The sequence below is a fragment of the Leptosomus discolor genome, chromosome 12 (assembly GCF_034619465.1).
Source record: "Leptosomus discolor isolate bLepDis1 chromosome 12, bLepDis1.hap2, whole genome shotgun sequence".
Classification (NCBI taxonomy): Eukaryota; Metazoa; Chordata; class Aves; order Leptosomiformes; family Leptosomidae; genus Leptosomus; species Leptosomus discolor.
In genome coordinates this window covers 14,148,916-14,171,111 of record NC_141402.1, presented here as the reverse complement: position 1 = coordinate 14,171,111, position 22,196 = coordinate 14,148,916, and the positions used below count along the sequence as shown (strand labels likewise).

Here is a 22,196-nt window from a genome sequence, read left to right as displayed (position 1 = left end):
CTTTGGCTTGATTTTTTTTTTTTAATGCAGAGCATTAAAGCATTAGGAAACTGTGACACTTGTCTTCAGACTGAAGACTTCTGATCTAGTAGAAATGGATTAGCATCTGGAATACTTCACAGAAAAAATAAGCTTAAAAGGGTTAAACGAAAAACCCTGACAGACTGTTTAAAAACTATGGGCAAGTTCCAGTTTGGATTGGGTATTATGGTAACTATTCATGTTACTGTAAGAGATTATGCATGATGAATTTTTTAGCAAAACCAGCAGCTGTTAATTTATATTGAGGGTTTAAACAATGACCTGGTCTATTTTCAACTTCTATTGAGGTAAAAAATTACCGTTAAAGTGTTTTTAAACACTGTATTTCAACTTGCAGGTGGATACAGGCACGCAGATGGCAGATAACAGGTATGTGGGACTGCTTTCTTGAAATTAAATCGAGGTAATTAGAACCAACTGTATGTCTGGTCTTCTGTGGGAGGGTGTTTTTTTACCTATGAAGAATGGATTACCAAACCTGGATGAGAATAAAATGGTAGTATTTTCTCTTACTAGACTGTGTTTCCTTACAGCAAGGACAAAACACTCCTTTGGTAGAGGACAAGCTGAGGTTGTAGTATATCGGATATGGAATTGCTCTGTTCTTGGATTAACATAGTTTGTGTGGTCTTGGTTCAGTTTTCAGTGTTCGTATTTAAATGCTCTAAAGGCTTGAAGAGAACACCGGTCCTCAGTGTTCTCTGATCTGTATGATTTAGGCATGCAAAAGGCGCTGTTTATTTTCTAGTTTTTATAGCACTTTTGGAACAAATAACAGTGATGTTAAACTGGTGTGAACACATATGTGATGCTGGTCTTTTGAGGCTTGCAGTGCACCAGGGTAAGCCGGATAAGCTAGTGTATCTGCTAACAAATATTACCCACTTGCATATATGATATCTTTTTTCCTTTTGTATCCAAATTGGGGTTAACCTCTGCAATACCCGATCTGTGTTTGGCGACCTGTGACCTGGCAGGAAGGCTGCAGTGCTTGCTGGCCTTTGGCTCCTTCTGGGGCCTCTTTCTCCAGCACAGGAAGCGGGAGGGAAGACACTGCAGCAGGGAGATGGGGAGGGCAGGGACGTCTCTCTTTAGAGTAGAGTGAATCTTTTTACTATTAATCAAAACAACTTGCTATAGAAATTTGAAACAAAGGGCTTTGATCTCTTGTTTATCCTCCTTTCCATCTGTATCCTTTCTCATGTTTTTCTTCATCACTTAAACTACTAATAGGGTGTCTTGTGTTTTCACTTGTGAGTAATAACGTTTTCTTGTCCAGAGTGACCCAGGACAGATGAAAGGCCAGCCATTCACTTAATGAGATTAATTTTTCTGTCAGTTTTTTTTGTTTTGGTTTGTGTTTTTTCTGTGTTTTTTCTGCTTTTTGTTTGCATCCTGTTCATCTTAGGAGAAATAGTTTCATATCCAAACTTTTACTCTTCAGTTTTGAGAAGCTTGAAGACACAAATACGTGTCTTTTAGCAGCATACTTGTTTATGAAACTTGTTCTGTAGTAAACACTGGAAATTCAGAGTACTTTTGTTCTTAACTGTTAACATTTTTATAAAGTGATGCCTTTTTAATATGTTACATTTTTAATTCTTGTAGTAAAACAGAAGATACTGCTTCAGATTCTGTGGAGGCTGCTAAAAATGCAAGTGACAAAAAAGGTAAGAAATACATAGTAGTAGGTAACATCACAAAGATGGAATAAGCCTCGTGCCTTGTGTGTTGGGGTTGTTTTATCTACAGTTCTAAACCCGTTACAGTCGAGACTACGGATGTGTTCACTGTTGAAAGCAAAACAGTGGTTTCTAGGCTAACTGTTCACTTTCTGATGTTTTCCATGTTTATTGTAGCCAAGAACAAAATAAAGGTTGTATTTTTGTAACGGGAAGTATTTTTGCATGTGTTGTTACTAGGATGCTTGGCTATTGCATGAAGTAACCCAGCAATAAGGGCTGTATAGACTAGCTTTTAACAACATGTGATCTTTATCAGTGTAATTATTTAAAAATAAGTCCTGTATGTATATTAGTTCTTTAGTGTCTCGTTTGTAGGAAGATGCATGTTTATTAAATCCTTCTCTTGAGATTTTTATTTTTCATTTGGAAGGTCTGCAGATAACTGCTCAATAATGCTTGCACAATAGTGCTTTTCAAATTGATACTTCTGTGTGCGGAAAAGCTACAGTTCAATTGTTGTTCATCTGAGTGCTCAAATTTGTAATTTATAGTAAAATGTTTCACATATATGGTTGCTGAATGTTGTTTAGGTCTCACTTTCCTTTTTTTTTAAGAAAGCCTTTGTGACTGGCAGTTGGAAATTACATATAAACTGGTAGACATCATTAAACAGTTCTTATAGTCAAGTTGGATTAAGAAAAGAACAGGAAAAAAATCCAAACAAACAACACACAAACCCACCTATATAAAAGCTTCATCAAGTTAGTGTGTGCTATGCAATTTATTGTGTTTTAATGTCTGGGGAGAAGAGTGGTGAGAAAGAATGGAAACATTTGAAAAGCAAATGTCTTCCTCCTAGTGCAGTTATTAGTAAGAATTTTTAACTCCTGACCAGAAGCATTTTAGATCTGACCTCCTGTGAAAATAGTCTGCTGGGAACTGTTGTGATGACTGTTTGAGTCTTACAGGTTGTAAAAGTATCTTGATGTAAAGAATTAGTAGCTGTCAAGGAAGTGGTCGTAGGGCTGTTTGCATAGTGCATAGCACTATTGCGTAGCACTTTGTTGTACAGTACACAAAGGTTTGGTCAGGTTTTTTTAGGAATCAGACTAACTGGAAAACACTTCTACAGATGTCTTGGAACAACAATTCTGTGGTTCTTCTCTTGCAAATTTGTATGTGGCTTATAAGCTACAGCTAATGTAGGGGGAGGATAGAGAAACTCCTGTTTTGCACTTCCATACATAAAAGGGAAGACAGGAAACTTGCTTATGTCATCAATATACTCCTTGCTTCTAAAAGCAAAGATCCTATATGTTTGCAAAGAGAAAGGTGTGTTTTCTATCATTATCCAACTTGTATCTTTCTGAAATTTGATCCTGAAGTAATTTTGCTTGAGTTACTCCTTAACTGTAGTGGAATATATACTGGAATAGTGTTTCTACTGTGACTGCTGTAAGACGCAGTATGACAAAAGCACTGTAAACATTCAGATTTGTTTTAAAAGTGGTTTTCTGTCCTGATAGAAAAGCTAGCAGACCAAGTGATGCAAAATCCACAGGTCCTGGCAGCTCTACAGGAACGTCTTGACAACACAGCACTTACTCCTTCAAGTTACATTGAAACGTAAGTACAGGGCCTAATAACATTCTTGAAAGACAGAAGGCATAGTAGAATGTTATTACTGTATAATTAAGGTAGGAAATTTGAGCAAATGGTTCACTAAGAAAAAAATGATTGACTTAAACCATGATTCATAGCGGGCTACTTCTGGAAGGAAGAGTCAAGTTTTAGTTTACTTACACAAAATTACAAACAAAATATTGCCTGATTCAGTGTTTTCCTTGACTTACTGGTTGGAAATAACTCCCATCCTCCCCCTTTGTTTCTTTCTATGACCCTTATTCTGTCAGGGCGTGCACTGCATTGATTGATGATTGCTGTCCAGGATGTAGTTCAGGACTTGTAAATCCCAAGTTTGAAGCTTAGTTTTATATTAGCTGTAGAGTAGACTTAAACTTAAATTTTGCCTTTAGTAGATATTTGTGCTTTTATTTTTTGACTGGGAATAGCTGGTAGATCTCTTATTTAAAAAAAAATAAATGCTGTAAAAAGTTGGTTTTACCTGACTACATGTAAATGAGTAATAGCTTAAAGTACAGGTAGGTGATAGGTACTTCTCTTGAGTGAGACCTCTGAACGAAAACTCTCTCTTGTAGAATGCACCGTCCTTATTTTTCATAGATGGATCAGCACAACCAGTCTCAAGGTTTAGGTGTAAACGAAGGTATTAATTTCAGATCTCTGAACTACATGGGGGAGGATGGTGGCCCCAGGGAATGGAAGAGAAGATAACATCTTTGAGAACAACTTGGGTAGCAGAGGATTGATTCTTTCAACTTTTTGAAATAGGTTTTGAAGAAATACATGTTTGGCATAACTCTTTAATTTAAAAATTGCATATAGTTATAAGCAGCCTATTTCAGTGATACGTTAAATAATGCTGGAGCAACTAACTTCTAACCTTAAAGAACTGCTTGGTTTTTTTCAGTTTACCAAAAGCAGTGAAAAGAAGAATTGATGCCTTGAAACAGCTCCAGGTGAAATGTGCCCATATAGAAGCTAAATTCTATGAAGAAGTACATGATTTAGAGAGAAAATATGCAGCACTCTATCAACCCCTTTTTGATAAGGTGGGAAGACTGTGTATAATCTTTTAGCTGAGTCAATTCTGTTTGCATATATGTAGTTCTGCATGTTCAATTACATTCTTGATTTTTCTGACACAGAGAAGAGAGTTTATTAATGGGGAAGCCGAACCCACAGATGCAGAGTCAGAATGGCACAGTGAAAATGAGGAAGAAGAAAAGCTAGCTGTGAGTACAGGCTGGGTGTAATGAACTACAGGTGCATCGGATTGTCAGGATTAATTCCTGTACAGTGTTTTACATTGAAAGACTCATCTTTTGGAAATAAAGGTTTTACCAGTAACATGCTCTTGTGATGAATACACTGTTAAGTCCAGTGAAAGCTTTTAAAATCTCTTCAAGTTTGTAACTTGAGTGAATTGAGAAGTTGCCTTTGTTTGCACTGTTCGTAACCTGTTAACGGTATCTTTCTGATAATGGGTTCCATTCCAGTGCTACATGATACCCCAAGATAATAGAAGGCTGGCTGTTTGTCTGCCTGTCCCCTTTATTTTGGGGAACATAATTAGCCTTCATTTCCATGAATACAGATTAGACACATGTCATCTAGTCATAAAATCGAATGGACCTCATAAAATGTGTGCTGACTAGTGGATTCCTACTTGTCTATTGAGTAGGAGCTATCTAGATTTAGGAGGGATAATATAATCTGTAGGCTGCCTTTTACTCTCCTACCTTAATTTTTGGAGATGTATACTCATGGCTTGCTTTTTCTCATAGAAGTGACCTACTTACAATGCTGCATTTGCCATTCTGTCAGGTTTTCTTTGCATTTTTTCCTTGGCTCATTTTCCTTTGGTTTCCTTTTGATACTGTTCTGTTTACAGAGCGAATTGTTCTCTTTGTTTTTACTGATCTCATGAGATTTAGCATGACACAGTGCTCCATGTGCATAAGCAAAACTGGTTTGCTAGGCTTTGTGTAAATACAGTGTTGACAGGCCATATTCCGTGCAATTGTAAGAGCATGTAAGAAACCTGTCCAGGTGGCAGGTAAAGTGCTGCTTCATATTCTTGGCTAGTCGTAACCCAAGGAGCTGCTATTCGGAAGATCTCGGATATTTGCTGCTATCTAGTGGTGTAAAAGGGAAGGTGCAATGCAGCTAATTTAGACTGAATTTCCTGGGGTTTTGGGATGGAGAAGTGACTTAGTTATTCTTTTTTATAACATTTGACATCAGTTTTGTGTTGAGAATCCTGTATCACAGAAGATTAATAATTGAAGACAGTGTAATAATGAAAAATAACCATGAAAAACAACTTTACCAAGTATTTACCAAAATTAGGAAGCTAAAAAAAGTATTTTAGAGGGCAAAGTTAAGTTTTATATTTTTAGATTTCACACTGTTAATGGCACATGAAGCTACAGGAATGAGATTAATAAAAAACAAATATATTTTTTTTTCTGTTTGCAGGAAGATAGAAATGTGTGTCAATTATTTCTGTTTGTCAAGTCAGTGAAACTGTCACTCAGTCTATTTAGTCTTTGTAGAGAAGAATTCCAAATGAGTTGAAAGTAAATCTGAATTAAATGTATATATGTTTAGTTGTGTAAATAAACCTCGTGCTTCTTAACATTTACAGACCAAAACCAGTGTAAATCTTAAATGTTCTTAAACACAGCTTCAGAGATGGTGAATTTTTTGTACATCTACCTCTGTTTATTAAGTATATTAAGTGGTCATGATTTTATTTCTTAAGTGTTTCTGTATTTTTTTCATAGGGAGACCTGAAAAATGTGGTAATAGATGAAAAAGCAGAAGCAGAAGAGACAAATGTCAAAGGAATTCCAGATTTCTGGTTTACTATCTTTAGGAACGTAGATATGCTAAGTGAATTAGTACAAGTAAGTTTCTCCTCTGAAAAGAATAACTGCTGTTGTATGTTAAATGAATTGCTACCTGTTCCAGTTAATAGCGAGTGCTGGTGGAATGTGGGAGACCAAATCTTTTGAGTCTTCAGAATCCCTAATATTATTCCTGAAGATGCTTGAAAGGCCAGTGATGGACAAGCAGAACAGCTGACCCAGACCGCTGAACACTATGTGGATTGTTTAAGAAATGATCTCGTGACATTTGTAGATACGAAAATGCAAGCTTATGTGCTGCTTACAACAGCTGTTCCCCTGTAGTTTTGTTAATTTAGTCTGTAAAGGATTATTTTTGCAAGGATGTTACAAACATACCTATGAATTGGTTGAATTAGTGTTAAATAGCTTATGTACTTCTGCCCTCAGTTATATAAATTGCTTTTAATGCTGTTAAGGAAGAACTCCCTGAAGCGTATCTTTTCTGTGAATCTCACCAGCACTAAATATCCTGAATGAATTTATTTTATTTTCAGTAATGTTCGTGCAGCCTCGCATGGTAGCAGCTTTATTTACTATAGATGAGGTCTAATTATTGAGAATTTGGCATGTCGTACTTGCAACTATGATTAAGAAATTTGGATCCAAATCTGAACTTCAGCTGAGAGTGCTGAATAATAACAAGGTTTTGCTCTTTCTTGAGAACAGGTTGAACAAGCAAGCTAGATTAAAATTTTGTTCTTCTAAATATTGCCTCCTGCTGAATAGGAATTTCTTTTTTTTTTTTTTCTTAGGAATATGATGAACCAATCTTGAAACATCTGCAGGATATTAAAGTTAAGTTTTCTGAACCTGGACAACCTATGGTGAGTTTTCCCTGGTTATTTCTCATGAAGATTGTAGTAGTGAAGTGAACAGCATTTCAGAATTCTCATTCCATTCTCTTTGGCTGGAGTGCGCGTGGAGGGGGTTTCTTTCTAGGCTGATACCTCCTTGCTTTGCCTTTTAAAGATTTATCTTCAGCTTTTCCTGACCCGCTGCTCTTATCCTTAGCCTGGACATCTCTGACATTGTTGTAGTTTCTAGATTAAAATTCTGGCTCAATTCTGTCTAGTTTTTCCTTTCTTTTTCTCTCTCAAATTACAAATTGGGTACTCTTAGCAATGAAGTTATGTGGCTGCTTTTGGTTTGAAAATGGATTGTGGAAAAAATTCTGGGTGGGTGCTACTTACTATATTGAATATTTCATCAAAAGAAGAGATGTGACTTAGTAATATTAATTAAAACCGGTAATGGATCCTGTGCCTATTGAAAAGGATAGAAAAATATATTGAATGTCTTTAAAAAGTGTACCTAATGAATAATTTTTCAAGTACTTGCTTTTTTTGTTTTTGAAATTGTTCTATTGTTTAAGTTCAGGTACAGAAACAGATACCGTGTTTGTCGAAAAGACGTTGTTCTGTTGCCTGTTTAATTCACGCAGACTATACTTATTCCTTGAACTCCTTTTGAGGAGGAGTCAGGGAGAAGGATGGGATTTGAGTCTACACATCCTTTCTTTAAACTTCAGCCCTGTGGCTTTTTTTCCTTCTTTGGTATTTCTTGTTTTGTCTTACGGAGTTATAGTTGTCTGACAAAGTCTAAAATAAGTGCAAGAAAAGCTTCATTGAAGATTCATGTATGAAATGTGGAAGGACTTTCTCAAAATACATTTTAAAGGTTCATAACGGCTGAAGCAAAGTTGGTTTGGTTTTTTTTCAGTCCTCATTGTCTTTCCCCTATTAGTACCAAAACACTTGAGCTGGTAAATAGGCAAGGGAAGTAGTACAGACAGAGAAAAATTGGGAATTAAGTTCCTAAATACTACCAGGGCTGAAAGAGGATATGAGTTTTATGAAGAAAACAAATGAAGCGCAAAGTGAAGTGTTCCAAGAAGTTGGTGGGTTTTATCTTGAAGTGTATCTATCTGGTGGCATTTGGGTGATTTGGGAGTAGTTGGTTTTGCCTACAGCATTCATGTGTTCCAGTTCTGCTTTGTTTTACAGTATCTTAAAGTTGAAGGACTGCTCTTAAAACATCGTTGTCTTGTCTCGCACTGTTCGTAACCTCTTGACAGCATCTTTCTGTGAATAGGTTCCATTCCAGTGCTACAGGAAATCCAATAATGGGAGGCTGACAAATTCCATGTCCCTCGTGTATTTGGAGACAAAAGGCTACGTTCCTAACTACTTGAGTGAAACCTGTTATCCAGTTGTGTGTGACTGTCTTGTCTGAACTTCTCTGGCGATTGAAATGGGTGCAGCAGTGGTAGCTTTGTACTGTAAAGAGTTCACATAACCAGTGTGTAATAAATGCACTAATTCTGTTGGGGATTAGGTTTTGCTGCTAAAAGAAATACGTGATAGGTAGGAATTTTCTGATTTACTGTTGTCCTAAAGTGATTAACTGTAGTTATGGACCTCCAAAAGTAGACTTACCTGGCTACAGTAGTGGTGCTTCACAGTTCTGTTTGCTATAGCCTGTATATAAACTACTGTCTGCATGAAGCGTAAAAGATTCCCTTACTATTTTCTTTTATTTATTTATAATCATATGAATAAACTTACATATGTTTGTATAAATACAATTTCTACTTCTATATCTATTTGGATATCGGGATCCTTGGCTAGTATATGCAGACCTGGATGATGCATCTGGGTATAACTTAAGTAGCTTGAAATAAGGAAGTTGGCTTTTTTGAATTTCATGCTAGAAAGGTAAGCTGATATCAAAGACATCCCAATAAAGACTACTGGAAAGGTTATTACAACACTGCAAATAGTATGTGAAACTTGAAACTTCTCATTGTCTCCTAATTAGCAGATACAGAATGAAATACTGAAATGCAATCGCTGCAGATATTTGTCTTGCTAGTCCTGGGGATCCTGCATGCTAAGTACTGCCACTGGTTACCTCTTTAGAACCTCAGTGATGGTTTGTGGGATTGTTTGAGTACGAGTGTTAGTCACTGGTAGTCAATAAGCTAAGTTTGTAACTCTTCCCCTGAGCATGTTGGCCAGAGAGAGATTTGCCTTAGCTGAAGACACCCTCCAAACCATACTAGCTGTCTGAAATTGCTTTAAAGTGGAAGTAAAGCTGAAACAGGCTGCGTGAAGCCAACACAGATATTCCGGTGCACATGTGATTCCCGGTGGCTTCCTTTCCTTAAATCGTGAGCATGTGAATTGGGAAGGCTGCTGTCGCCACCAGTCTCGATGACTCCTTGACGACTATCTTTCCAGATTGCAGTCAAGTGAGGAGATTCATGGAGTTTTAGAAAGGCTGAGGGGCCTTTGGGAGATGAGTGAGGGATAAATATCTTTGATGAACAGGCTGTTGTCCCCACTTATTTGTCCTGTCTGCACATGGTGGGCCTTCAAACAGAGAGGATGGCAAGGCAGACTAGGATGATAACAGACCATTTTCTGGCCTGAATGTGAAGAGTGCATGAGGAAGTATGTTCAAGGCTCGTGTTTTTGGCACTCATCTGATCTGTTTTGTATGCACACTGGGTCTAGTTCTTATGGTGTGTTGCTGGGGGACTAAATAAAATATTTAAGGTAACTGTTATGCATGCTGTGGCTGTGCAGTAGGTACGGTGGTGTTGGGGGCTTTGACTTTCAGCCTTTCTGTGTTGTTGAGCTGACCTGCAGACTTTTTCCCATTTGAAGTAACTAAAGCAATGCTGCTGAAAACCATTATTGTTTCCCCTGTTCTGAGGCAGTTTGAGTTTTGTTTTACTTTTGAATAGTTCATAGTTGATCCTCGGTGCAAAGTGGGCATATGCAGCATGGTGTAAGCAGTTTTGAAAGCTTTACAGATTTGAAAATTGATGTGTTATGTATGTGGCAGTTTTCTGTAACTGGAGTCTTTTGTTCTCCATGTAAGAAACTAATTTCTGCAAACAATTTTCAGGTGGCACAGGAGGTTCAAACATAAGCAGAAACACCTGCTTCAGGCTTCTTAACCTGTTAAGATACCTATAATCTTAGGCTTCAGTTTATGAAGTCGGTGTTCTTCTGCAGGGTTTTCTGTTAAAAAAACCTCTTTGGTTCATGGTGGAGTGCACTGTTTAAATACAGGCTCCTGCAATCTATTTTTTTTAAATTAGAAACAAAGTCTGGTTTGGTCTCTTAAGATCATGACATGGAATGATCAGAGTGGGAGGAGTAACAGAACCTGATGATGTTATTCTGATGTCAAAATGACTTCAGAGTAACGACATCATTGTCCCTAGTCAAAGGATGGTGATGAGGCTTCCATAGAAAATGAAACCAAGAGTTTTTTTTCTCAGAGTACTTATTTCTAAGGTTGCTTTTAAGACAGCACTTCTATACATAAAGGTGAATTAAATGTAGTAATTACCTGATAATAAATTGAATGTTAATAGTAGTCAAGATTGTTCTAGCTTCCTGCATGTTCACGATCGGATGACATTCTTCATTTCCTGCTTCTGCTGTAGTTTGAAAGATATATTTGCCATCAAATTCTTATTTTTTCCTGTATTCAGAGTTTGATTAATAGTAATTCTGCTGATGCACTGTTTCAAAGGTGAAAATTAGTGGTAGCATAAAATTATAATGGAATTTTCTTCCAGTCTTTCTCACTAGAGTTCCACTTTGGGCCCAATGACTACTTTTCTAATTCAGTCCTGACAAAAACATACAAGATGAAGTCGGAGCCAGACAAGACGGATCCCTTTTCATTTGAAGGACCTGAAATAGTTGACTGTGAGGGGTAAGGAAAACTTGAAATTCAAAAAAACCTGAAGTAATAGTCCCTATTTTCCACATGCTGTTTTCTCTTACTGTGATAATGATTATTGAAGATAAAATAAAACTTTTGCTGACTTAAAAACTGGAAATGTTTGTAGGGGTGATGATGTCTCAACACAGCGAGGTAATGGATATCTAGATACAGATACGTTTTAACGTAGCATGCATTTTAAACCTTACACCTTTCAGATTTAATGCATTACTAATGAGGTAACAAATCTTTTATTTCCAGATAACTGAATAAATTAATTTTAGTCATTACATTTCAGAGACCCCCCATCCTCAGTCTGCTAAGTAGCCTTAAACTTTATTGGACTCTTGCTCATCCCCTCAACAATTTTGTTTCTAGCAGCTCTTTTGAATCTGGTAGGAATTGGTCATATGTATGATCTGTTCCTTCAGCATGTTTTGAGGCTGGAACATACTGGCCATGCAGTTTGGTTCTGGCAGGTGTGGCTAATGCAGCAATTTTTTTTTATTTTTTGCATAATCTGTTCAGAATCCAACTGTGAGATGGTGAATTCTCATCTTCGTTCTGGAAGTCTAGTGAGTTGGACACCACACGAGAGTTGTTCTTTGGGCAAAAGTTCGTTCTGTCTAACCTACCCTTTCTCTTGCTGTCAGTCATCCCTGCTCTATAACTGATGTTCAGTGGCACACCAGAGCAGAGCTGACACAACTGAAAAGTGCTTTTGTACCTTATTTTTCTTAGCTTCCTTGGTATTTTTTTTGTGTTGCGGTGCTTTTTGTTTTGGTTTGGGGTTGTTTTTTTCCCTTCAAGGTTGTGTTTTTGGGTTTTGGTGGTTGGGTTAGGGTTTTTTTGTTGTTGTGGGTTTTTGGTGGTGTTTTGGGGTTTTTTTATTAAACTTAAATGCCAAGTACTTGCTTTCTTGAAGGCACACTGACAGCGTCAAAACCTTTTGGCTTTTAGTGTTATATGTTTGCTTTTGAATTGAGTATTCACCTGCAGCGAGGCAAAATGTCTACTTGCATATTCAGTGAAAGTTTAGCTGAAGTAAAGGCTAGTCCATTGTGAAGAAAACTTTAATTACAGCAAAATGTTTTCTGTTTAAGTCTTACAGAGGAGTGCCTTTCTAAAATGGCTGGTTTGTCAAAACTTTGACTTCAGTTCATGTTTCCTGACGAAGGTTGTAGATGGTGGTCTAAGTAGAGCAGGAAAACATTTTTGTGACTCTTTACACAGGTTAACTATAAAACTGTTGACTTTGACCACTTATCTGATAGGGCGAGGTATTTTGAGGCAATTATGGGTTAGGGTTACATGATTATTTCCATTAGAGAACAAGCTGTGTTTACCACTTTTTCTTTGCCCTGTGCAGTTTTGGGTAAAACTGTACATTGATGGAGAGAGACTTTTGAGATGAAAGTGTCAGTTTGCACAGTAGCAGGAAGGAACTGAAAAGAAAGCTATTTCTAGCTTGCTGGACTTGACTGCCAAGTCAGCCTGAGCACTGCTCTTTGGAGAGCTATAGTGTGCCTCTCCCTGGCCACTCTCCGTGCATTTATTTGTAGGGTGACAGAACACTGCCTTGGTCTGCAGTGAGAGAACGTAACATATTGTTTTCTCCTGATCTGGCTGTTCAAAGAATAATTTTCAGCTGTTGAGATTTTTCTGGAATAGCTTAATCATGTCCTTGGTTACAAGTTGGGGCAAAGAGGTATTAAAGTATGAGTGGGGTGGGGGCAGTGATTACTCTGCAAAGACAAACTGTTTAGCTTTTTCATTTAGGGAAATGCTTGATATGTCCAACATGCACAGAGTCTCTAGCACTACGATGCATCTACTTGACATCTTGTTGTTCTATTCAGCCAGTGTGTGTAAAACTAGCTTTAGGTAGAGAGCAATGATAGGCTGTCTTTGCCTCGAAGTTGGCTGCTCTAATGCTCAGCTCCTTATTTTCACTGATGTCTTTTGTTAAAATGCTGTTTTCCACATGTTGTTTCTAGGTGTACTATTGACTGGAAGAAAGGAAAAAATGTTACAGTTAAAACAATCAAGAAAAAACAGAAACACAAGGGTCGAGGCACAGTTCGGACAATTACAAAACAAGTACCTAATGATTCTTTTTTTAACTTCTTCAGCCCAATAAAGGGTAAGCTTGGAAATCGAGAATTTAAGATTCTTAAAATATATTGTGTTTCACTTACATGTATTTGTGTTTATACAGCTTAAACCTACCAACTGTCTATGCTGCTGCATTGTATACATTCTTCTTACTAGGATAGTGAGATAGCAAACTGCAGCCCATCCAGATGGGTCATTTAGTTCTGATGTTGTTTGGTAGAATTTAGCTGTTGGGTGCACTGTGTAAACAGGATTTATAGTACGAAAAGAGTCTCATGTAGAATCTCCTAAAGAAGTTGACTTGTTTTACCACAGGATGGCTCCATGCATCAATTGGAGGTTTCTAACATGCAAAAGAAATCTCGAGTGTTGGTTGAGTTGCAGCATGTTGATTTCACTTAAATGTTTGTGTTAAGTGACAGAACTTCCTGTGGTTTCTTCTGTGATTAATTAGTGATCCTTAACATATCTTTCGAATTGTCCTAGCTATCTAATGTTAAATGTGTACTCATATATTTAAAACAGTTTAGGTAGATTCCAAGAACGTTTTCTTCTTGATACGTTTCCCGTGGTAATCTTTTTTCCAAACCTGGATCGCAGAAGCAGTTTAGTTTGTGGACTTCAAGAATTGTACTGAACAAAGTGGACATTAGTTCTTCATTCTGAACTTGATTCAGAAGAATCTGGGCTATTGTGGTCTACCTGTCCCTTCTAAATACTACTGCAAATCCCTGTGTACATGGGGACAAGAAACAAGTGATAAGTATTTCCAGAGTTGCCGTTTGTTTGGTACAGAAAGGTCCTTTAAGTTAAACAACTTTTTTTTTATAAGTAGTTGCTGCTTTCAGAAAGGGATGGAGGTTTTGTTTGCCTCATGATGGTTTTATATTGTTTCCTTTTTTTAAATGCTTAAAGGACATACTCTGGAGGTAGCTGTATAACAGATAAGACTATGACATCTGCTGGCAGTTGGTACTTGAGAACAGACCGAGCCAAATTATCACTTTCACAGTAGGATCACAATACCATAGCACCCAAGTAGAGGAGGAAAATCTGATTTTTGGTGTGCGTTTTGTTGTTGTTGTTTGTTTGTTTATTTTTTTTTCTTTAAACAAGTAAAAAAAACCCACCCTGTTCCTTACTGGTTACAGTACCAGTACAGTACATGCCTCTTCTCAACAATGCTTTGCAAATTCATGACAAAATGTTACTCTCCTTGGTAGCATCTATGTTTGGGGAGAGGGGAGGGTTCATAGTGCTTTACCAAAATAAAGTGGCTGTAATTACAGCATTAATATAGAAGCAGAGCGTCTTGCTGTCTGAGGGGAGAGGTGTGATCTGGATGCCTTCTGAACCCATCTTTGTAGAAAGAGTATTTCCTGTGCAAAAATCTTTGACATCAAAATGGCAGCTTTGATGTTCTTATTGCAGCACATAAAATTCTTGTAAGTGCAATTTTTGTGGGTTTAATTTAGGATGAATCTGAATTGTCTTTAAAGGTGTAATAGCTTCTGAAGACTTTATAACCATAGTGTTTTCCGGTATGAGAAGGTCTTTATACTGTGTTTTGTCATGTTGAATATTGAGGTGAGCGAGACTATACAAATTTTTCTTAAATTTACTGTTTTTTCTTTTTTGCAGTGTCTGGTGACGGAGAGTCATTGGTAAGTTTACATTTCTGAAATTGCACAATTGCTGTTTCCCGTATCGTTTTTGCTAAACGTCTTTGTAGTGACTATTCAGGTTCTTTTAAGTACTGTGCATTTTTACCGTTATTTTTGCTTTTGCCAAAGCTGAGCTTCATCTTGATAAAATGAAAGATACAGTTGATTTCTTCAAGGAGTCCGTTGACATTTTGCTGTTACGTGTCTTGCTGATCCAATACATCTATAATGATTGTTGTTGGGAAAAGGTCATTTTCTCTGGTCACTCAGCACTACTGCATGGCTGGTAGCTGATTTAAAAAAAAAAATCAGTATAGAGCATTCTGAGCAACTCTAACATCAGGTGTCAGAATCAGTGAAGTCTATATGAGCCTTTTTAATAGAAGGTGTTTCAGCAGGCCAATAGCCTGTCTGTAGAAAGCAGGAAGCTTCTAAAATAAATCTCAATTCTGCAAATCTGGATTTAGGCTTGTAATATTTCTTTTATTGTTACGAAGTTAAGTATCTGAAAGTACATGTGACCTTAAGGTTGATGTTAATGACGATGTGATGTTTCTCAGACTGTAGCTTTGAAATGCTTTTGTTCGCTCCTCTGTAGGACATCACCTTTTTAGTAGAAAAATCAAACTGACTTGCTTTACAGGATGAAGATTCAGAATTTACTTTAGCAGCAGATTTTGAAATTGGACACTTCTTCCGTGAGAGGATAGTCCCTCGTGCTGTGCTTTATTTCACTGGGGAAGCTATAGAGGATGATGATAACGTATGTATGCCATCAGCATTTTGTTTATTTATCACTATGTAGATAGAAACTTTCTTCTTTTCTGATTAAACTAGTGTATAGTGTTAATTACATGAGTAACAAAAAACCTGAAGAGATTCCTAGTACTTAGGAATAGGAAAGAATCATTCAACTTGCTAGGAGTTGTTAATCTGTGCTTCTGGAAGGGGCTTAGTTTCAGCTACTGTTTGAATATGCTAGACCTATTACTGCAGAAGTTTTTGTGCAAATATTAGCAGAGCTAATAAAACCTTGGGTTTGTTTTTCAGTTTGAAGAAGGTGAAGAAGGTGAAGAGGAGGTGAGATGCATACTGTATCTTTTATAGATAACTAATTAGCTACTGCTTTCTAGTTCCAGAAACAGTTATATATGGAGCAGAAAACGGTTGTTCATGAACGCTCTTGTGTATAATACTACTTTCCAAAACAGTTCAGCATTCTTGACTTACAAAATCTATGGCTGTTTTTCCTCTTCACAAAAGTACTTTCTGCAAGAGCATTTTTCCATTTTTTTTCTAGCATTTTGAGAGCTGCTTTCTGACATGAGTCAAAAATTAGAGACGAGCTTTTTTCCTTGTGTTGCATGATCAGAATCTTCAGTCTTATTTTTAAACATCTGTTACTTAGGCAGTAGTGGAATTCAGCTGTCAGCGCTTAGTTGTCATAAGCTTGAAGACTGGCCTTGCTAAATGTAAAGAAAAAAGGGAGAGTGTGCAACTGCTCAGGATAAAGGCTTAATTTAGGCTGGAATTTCTAGTATACCTAGAGCTCTGGTCTGTTTACAGTAGTGTTGTATGAATACAAACATACTGTGAAAGGCTTTACACAAAACCACTAAATGACACCACACTTAAATGAACTAATATCCTTTACAGATAATTATATTTTTATTTTACTGCTTTTAGTGTGGTGTTCTTGCTAATTGGTTGAAGGTACGTACATGACTGTCATCAAGTTCAGCATAGTAGAATACATCAGAAGTTAACAAGCTGGTGGTCTGATGTGAGCTGGCAGCCTTCAGCACGCAGTCTCTTTTCTCTCTTTGCAAGTTGCAATACAGACTTCTGGGCTTAGGCTGTTGAATGACTAAATATTTTCTTATTTTTATTTTTTAAGCTGGGTCTTGATAGAATTGTATGTGTATTTTTAATCTGTCTCCAGTGCCAGACGTTACTATTTGGATGTAGGTGTGTGTACAACAGAGCGAAAGTACTGCAGAATCCTGTGCAGGAATACCTAGCCTGTCCACCGTAATCCAAATAAACAGACTTTTTGGAAAAAGGTCAAAACAAAGAACAAAATTAGACATATGTACATATTACCAGAACTGTAAAATTCCAAATAATATGTCAGGCAGAAGTTAAAAAATTGCTGGGAGACTGCAGCAACTTATGTAGGAAGCTTGCCTTAAGCCATGCTGAATCCTTTAAATCTATGTTTTAAATCTTCTTTTAAAGATTTTTCTTTAAGATCTTGAAGATGCTGAATTGTTTTAAGTCAGCCCAAGTAGCTTTAATGTTGACATCTGAAACAGTTTGGAATACAGTGGTAATATAATTTGCTATTTTGGTTTTTCTCCATTACAAAAAGTTGCACTTTTAACCTGTTTTAATTTCTGTTAGTTTATCTCTATTTTGTCATAGGAGTTGGAGGGGGAAGAGGAGGGAGAAGAGGAAGAAGATGCAGAGAGTGATCCTAAGGTAAGGATTTTTGTGTGCTTAGTCATAATGCACACTATAATCAGCAGCAATGTAACTAAAGTAATTATAATAGTTTGTGAAAAAATAAGATATTAAAAAAGAACTACCACCCTAGCTTCTGACTGCAATGTTTTTATAATTTGAGAGATGTAGGGTTTTTCTTCCAACCTGCACCAAGAAAAAGGTAATTTCTGAACTGTGTGCCTTTACTGCTTAATGGTATCTGTGTATAATAATGATACATGTTTTTCCTTTTAGAAAGGTCATATTCAAATATGTTGTGGCTGGACTTCAACTTAGAATTAGCCTGACAAATCTCAACTAGCTTGTTTGTTTATTTTTCTTAGAATTGTTCTTTTTGGTTGTCCTGATGGCTGCAGGTTAGCCTCTGCATGTCTGTACTCAGCTAGAAATAAAAAAGTTAGTCGCCAACTTTGAAGTTTAAACTTTACAAGGCCTGGTTTAAAATTCAGCCTTAAGGGTTAGTGCTTCTTCTGATAAGTATTTTTCAGTCCTTCAGTCATGGTAAAGTTAATGCTTACATTTAGTGAAGCTGGGACAGTGATGACAGACTTGTGTTCATTTAGTTCTTAAAACATCAGCTTTTAATTTTTTATAAAGGCACAGATGAAAGTGAAAAGCATGCAAAACTGCTTGATCTTTGGATGAAAGTCTTAACAGCAGCTTAACATGTCGTGCTCTTGACATGGGGTTTTATGTACATCATCATATCTCTAGTAAATGCTTTTTGTCACCATATCGAGAACTGAGCTTGGTTTTCTTTAATGAGAAATACTGGATCCTAAAGGAAATCTGTCTTGTGGAAAGATTGATCAATCAGGATTAGAGTGGGAGAAATGGGTATTCTGACTCTGCTCTGCAGGATCAGAATGCAGTGGTGTACCTGTAATGGGGAAGAAGTTGGACAGCTGAGAAACAAAATGGTAGTTTTGAGTCAAAGTATATTAGGGTTGAGTATCAAATATCCTTTTAAAGGATTGGGTATTCTGTAGAAAAAAAAAGTGTAAGGTATCTTGGAAGGTTATGGTTGTTGCCTCCTGTATTATTTTGTACATTTCACTTTTCATTCATGCTGACAGTTCCTTTCAATTTTTTCCCATTTAGGTGTAATTTAAGTCTGTTTATCATTCATACATTTCTAGGTAAGGTGGAATTCCATTCATACCTAAATTCCAAGAGTCCCATTTGTAGCGATGCAATGTGGGTTTTGTTTTCTAGGGTTTTCTGGGATTGTTTTTGTTTTCTTTTGTTTTTCCTTGTATGGGGAAAAGAAATGGGGCAGGGGTGACTTCAGAGTTTAGGTTTTGTTAGTAAAAATAGAGTATAGAGATGAATGCCTTTAAATCATATCATTAGATTTTTTTCAGAATCACCTTTCTCCTTTCCTGGCACAACTTCTGCTTTGTCTTTGTAGCAGTCAAACTGTATTTTAGATACACATAAGATACTGAGACTTGTCAGACTTTTTTTCCCTTGTTTTTCATTCGATGTTGTGTCTCTTTACTGTTCCTAGTGTACTTGCAAACTATTTCTTAAATATCTCATCTGCTGCTCTTGAACTCTTGTAAGTCATCAGTTTACTTAGGATGTCTTTTCCAACGTTACTCTTGTTCGCCCTGTCTGACAAAGGCAGTCAGGTCACTTATGAGAGCTCAAGAAAAGGCCTCAGATTATGAACAGGTATTGCTCTCCTGCTCATCTGTCTCTTTATTTAAAAGAAGAAGAAAAAAAAAAGTTCCTTCTGTTGTGTACTGTCATCTTTCACCTTTCATCCCATGCCTTATAGAGAACAATGCCTGCAACAGGCTCCATACTTCTTTTTCCCTTGTATTTTAGGTTTGTATCTTTTTTCTTTTCTTTGTTTATTTAGGAGAAGCTGTAACTTCCATTCCCTCTGTGCATAGATAATGCCCTTTTTTGCCTTTCTTAAACTCAAAATTGAGCTGTATTTTTTTGTTGCAGTTTTTTTATCATTTCTGATCTGGTATGCTCTGAGAAGCCAGCCACGCTGCCTCAACATACTTGCACTGTTTATTCACATCCATTTGTCACAACACCTTATATATTGTCCTGCTGCTATCTGTTACGCAGCTGTCTTCCCTTCTTACAATAAAAAAGGTCAGCTGTCCAAGTCAACAAGGTTTTTTTGTCTTTTAAGACTCATACCACAATCCTGTTTTTTGTTCATCCTGTTTTCTGGTCCTGTGTTGTCCCCTGTCCCCCACCCGTCTTTGCCTTTCAGTTCCCCCACTGCTTTTCTTATATATAGAATAGTTTCCTTTTCATTTACACAAACCAATAATTGTTCTTGGTCTTTTCCTTTCAAATACCATTTCTCCTCTTCAGTAATTTCAGTATTACCTTCTCCTTTATTGTTGTTCTACATTTGCTACATAAATGTCAACACTTTCTGCTTTGTTAACTTTTCCTCCTTCATTTCTCACTCCTGTCAGTTTTAAGTACATTTGAGTTGTTCAGTTAGAACCAGGTCATTATCATCTCTTGCACAAAGCACTTAGTCTTCCACAGTCACAATATATACAGCATGAGCAGTCAGATGGTTGGAAGTAGTTTCAGAAGATGGTGCAAAAGCAAATGATGGAGCTTGTTTTGTCCAGTATATTTTTCTGTGTGCTTGCATGGCCTGTTCCTTTAGCTGTCTTTATTTCATGTTATTATGCTATGCTTGAACTGAGAAGTAGCAGACAAGGTACTATAGAATGCTCTTTAGAATTACAAACCAAAAAGCTGCTGTGGGGAGAGACTGCACGTGCTTCAAGGTGCTTCATCTGTCTTTTAAGGAACAATGGTAAAGGGCCTGTTAGCAGCAAATTCATTTTCAGAACCATTGAAGCATTCTGTCCAGTTGTGGAGGAGGCAGTTCAGACCACTTGCTTGCTTAGCTCCACTTAGCTCTGGGTTTACTTCCCCGTGTATATATTTGATATCCTTGCTTTTTCTCATTCAGTAACATAGATGAGAAAATGAACAAAGGTAAGGTTTGGCTTTGGGACCCTTAACTAGACTATTTCGTGGTATGACATTTGAAATATCGAAAGGCTTCCTTCCTCCTCTGCTGGAAAGGACATCAGCTTTAGTGCCTACTGCCTGTATTGATCCCACTGTTGGCAGCAAAGTCTGTTTGGGAGTCGGACAAGATCTTGATGGGCTGCCTTGTGCCCGTACTGCTGCTTTAGTGGATGGGAAGCTTCACAAAAAGAGATTTGTAAAAGTAAGGAGGTAAAGGCTTGACTGTTCTTTGAATCGTCTAGGAAGGTATCCTGCCTAATCTGTTTAAATATTAGATGAATGGAAATTCAGTGTCTCTTTCGGCAGTAACCTCATGTGAAGATCTGCTTTGAAAGGGTTAAATTGCTAAGGTAAATGGCACAGATAATTTGGGGTTATGCCGCCATCCTCTAGGCCACCGGAATAATTGGATGGGTAGACACAGTGGGCTGTGTATGAAAGTCATGAAAGCAGTGTTACTTCACACCTGCTTTTCTCCATTTTAGCCCTGCAAAATGATCCTGCAAATTTTGGGTGAAATTCCCTCTTTAAATTTGTGTGTCCTCTATGTCCATGAGCAGCTGATGCAGTTTTGCTGATGTAATTGCTGATGTCTGAGCAGGTGGTCTGTACATAAGTGAATTAACGCAACCTTCTTGCATTGTTTTCCTAAGCAATCAAATGCCAGAAGAAAAATGTTCGTGTCTGTTATAGCAAGAGCATTTTATATTTTTAATTCTGAGCAAGTGATGCAATAAATAAGTGGCAGTGGCGGAAAAGCCACTGTATTAAATTCAAAGAACTTGGGGTACTGTGAGTAAAAATAGGGAATAAATTCTGAGATTATAACTTTGTTTACAGTTAATTTTCTAGCAGGCTCTTGTTAGCAAAAGGGAAGAAATAAGTGGGAGTCTCACTTACTTAGCTTGTATAACTCCATTGGAACAGCATCTCAAACTGGAATCGAAGGCCCAGAGTAGTTTAAACTCCTTGCACAGAATAAGTAAATGTTACAAAATACTTCAAAGATGTAAAAATAAAAAATTCTGCCACTTTTCATAGGAACTTAAATCATTGCTCATGACTACTGTAGAGAGTCTTTTCATGACAAGAAGAATTCTTACCTGTCTGTAGCGTGCTGGTAGTGAATTTCAGTACATGTTTCCTGCTTAATTTATTTTAAAACAAGATGCAGTTCGTTTTTATCTTTTTCACTTAAGTTTCTCTGTTTGGTCTTTACAGCTTGGCCAATGCACTTCACCACCTTTCCAAGCTGTCTTGGGAAGTTAATTTAAGGAAATACAGCATGAATGGAAGTCTTGCTAGAATGGGGAGATAAATAGCACAGGGTCTGTCTAAGGCCATTAAATGGCTTGGTGGCTGAGCAAGTGTCACCAACAGGCTGGGCGCTGCAGGAGGAGCAGGCTCGAGCTTGATCGCCTTGCCTGAGGGATGGAGTATCTCGATCACACTCGCTGCTTGGGGTCTGGTCCCTCATCTTACAGGAGCCACTAGAGGCCAAAGATAACTTTCAGCATGCGTGTGCCGGAGGGGGCCGCTGTGTTTCGAAGGAAATTGTAGTCCTCTATCTGCGCAGTTGTCATCTCAGGACTAGACAGCGAGATGCTTTGTATGGGGCTGACGGGAAGCTGAAGGTGATGCGGGGCTCACGTGCTGGCTTGCTGAGCAGGGGCAGTGCCATGCTATTGAAATGGTGGAAGAAACCTGAATGTGTTGGAATCTGGATCTGAGATGCTGCCTTGCTGCTTATGGCCTGCTTAAACGTTTTATAGATATGGGCAAGATAGATATGCCCTCAACTGTAAGCTAAAAATAGCATAAACTAGCAGTATTTCTATCAAAATTTTCTAACAACTGAC

At 37.5% G+C, this 22,196-nt stretch overlaps 1 protein-coding gene and 2 non-coding genes across 7 annotated transcripts in view; all 3 read left to right on the top strand.

Moving 5' to 3' along the window:
* Nucleotides 1–22,196, top strand: part of NAP1L4 (nucleosome assembly protein 1 like 4) — a 29,127-nt gene that overhangs the window by 3,690 nt on the left and 3,241 nt on the right. For 2 of the 5 annotated variants that reach the window (XM_086472040.1, XM_086472036.1), the window contains 13 exons: nt 380–411; nt 1,651–1,712; nt 3,254–3,353; nt 4,279–4,420; nt 4,517–4,603; nt 6,158–6,280; nt 7,036–7,107; nt 10,878–11,017; nt 13,024–13,169; nt 14,783–14,805; nt 15,449–15,568; nt 15,856–15,885; nt 17,230–17,286. In XM_086472040.1, the coding sequence (XP_086328166.1) occupies nt 398–411; nt 1,651–1,712; nt 3,254–3,353; nt 4,279–4,420; nt 4,517–4,603; nt 6,158–6,280; nt 7,036–7,107; nt 10,878–11,017; nt 13,024–13,169; nt 14,783–14,805; nt 15,449–15,568; nt 15,856–15,885; nt 17,230–17,286 (1,116 nt within the window). In that variant the 5' untranslated portion in view covers nt 380–397. Of the gene's footprint in view, nt 1–379; nt 412–1,650; nt 1,713–3,253; nt 3,354–4,278; nt 4,421–4,516; nt 4,604–6,157; nt 6,281–7,035; nt 7,108–10,877; nt 11,018–13,023; nt 13,170–14,782; nt 14,806–15,448; nt 15,569–15,855; nt 15,886–17,208; nt 17,287–18,411; nt 18,450–22,196 lie in introns of those variants that run through there. The other 3 variants (XM_086472037.1, XM_009958877.2, XM_086472039.1) reach the window with 3 other exon arrangements.
* On the top strand, nt 4,813–4,940 carry LOC147414621 (small nucleolar RNA SNORA54). Its single transcript, XR_015183860.1, has one exon. It is a non-coding gene; the product is annotated as a small nucleolar RNA SNORA54 (small nucleolar RNA).
* On the top strand, nt 8,332–8,452 carry LOC147414620 (small nucleolar RNA SNORA54). Its single transcript, XR_015183859.1, has one exon. It is a non-coding gene; the product is annotated as a small nucleolar RNA SNORA54 (small nucleolar RNA).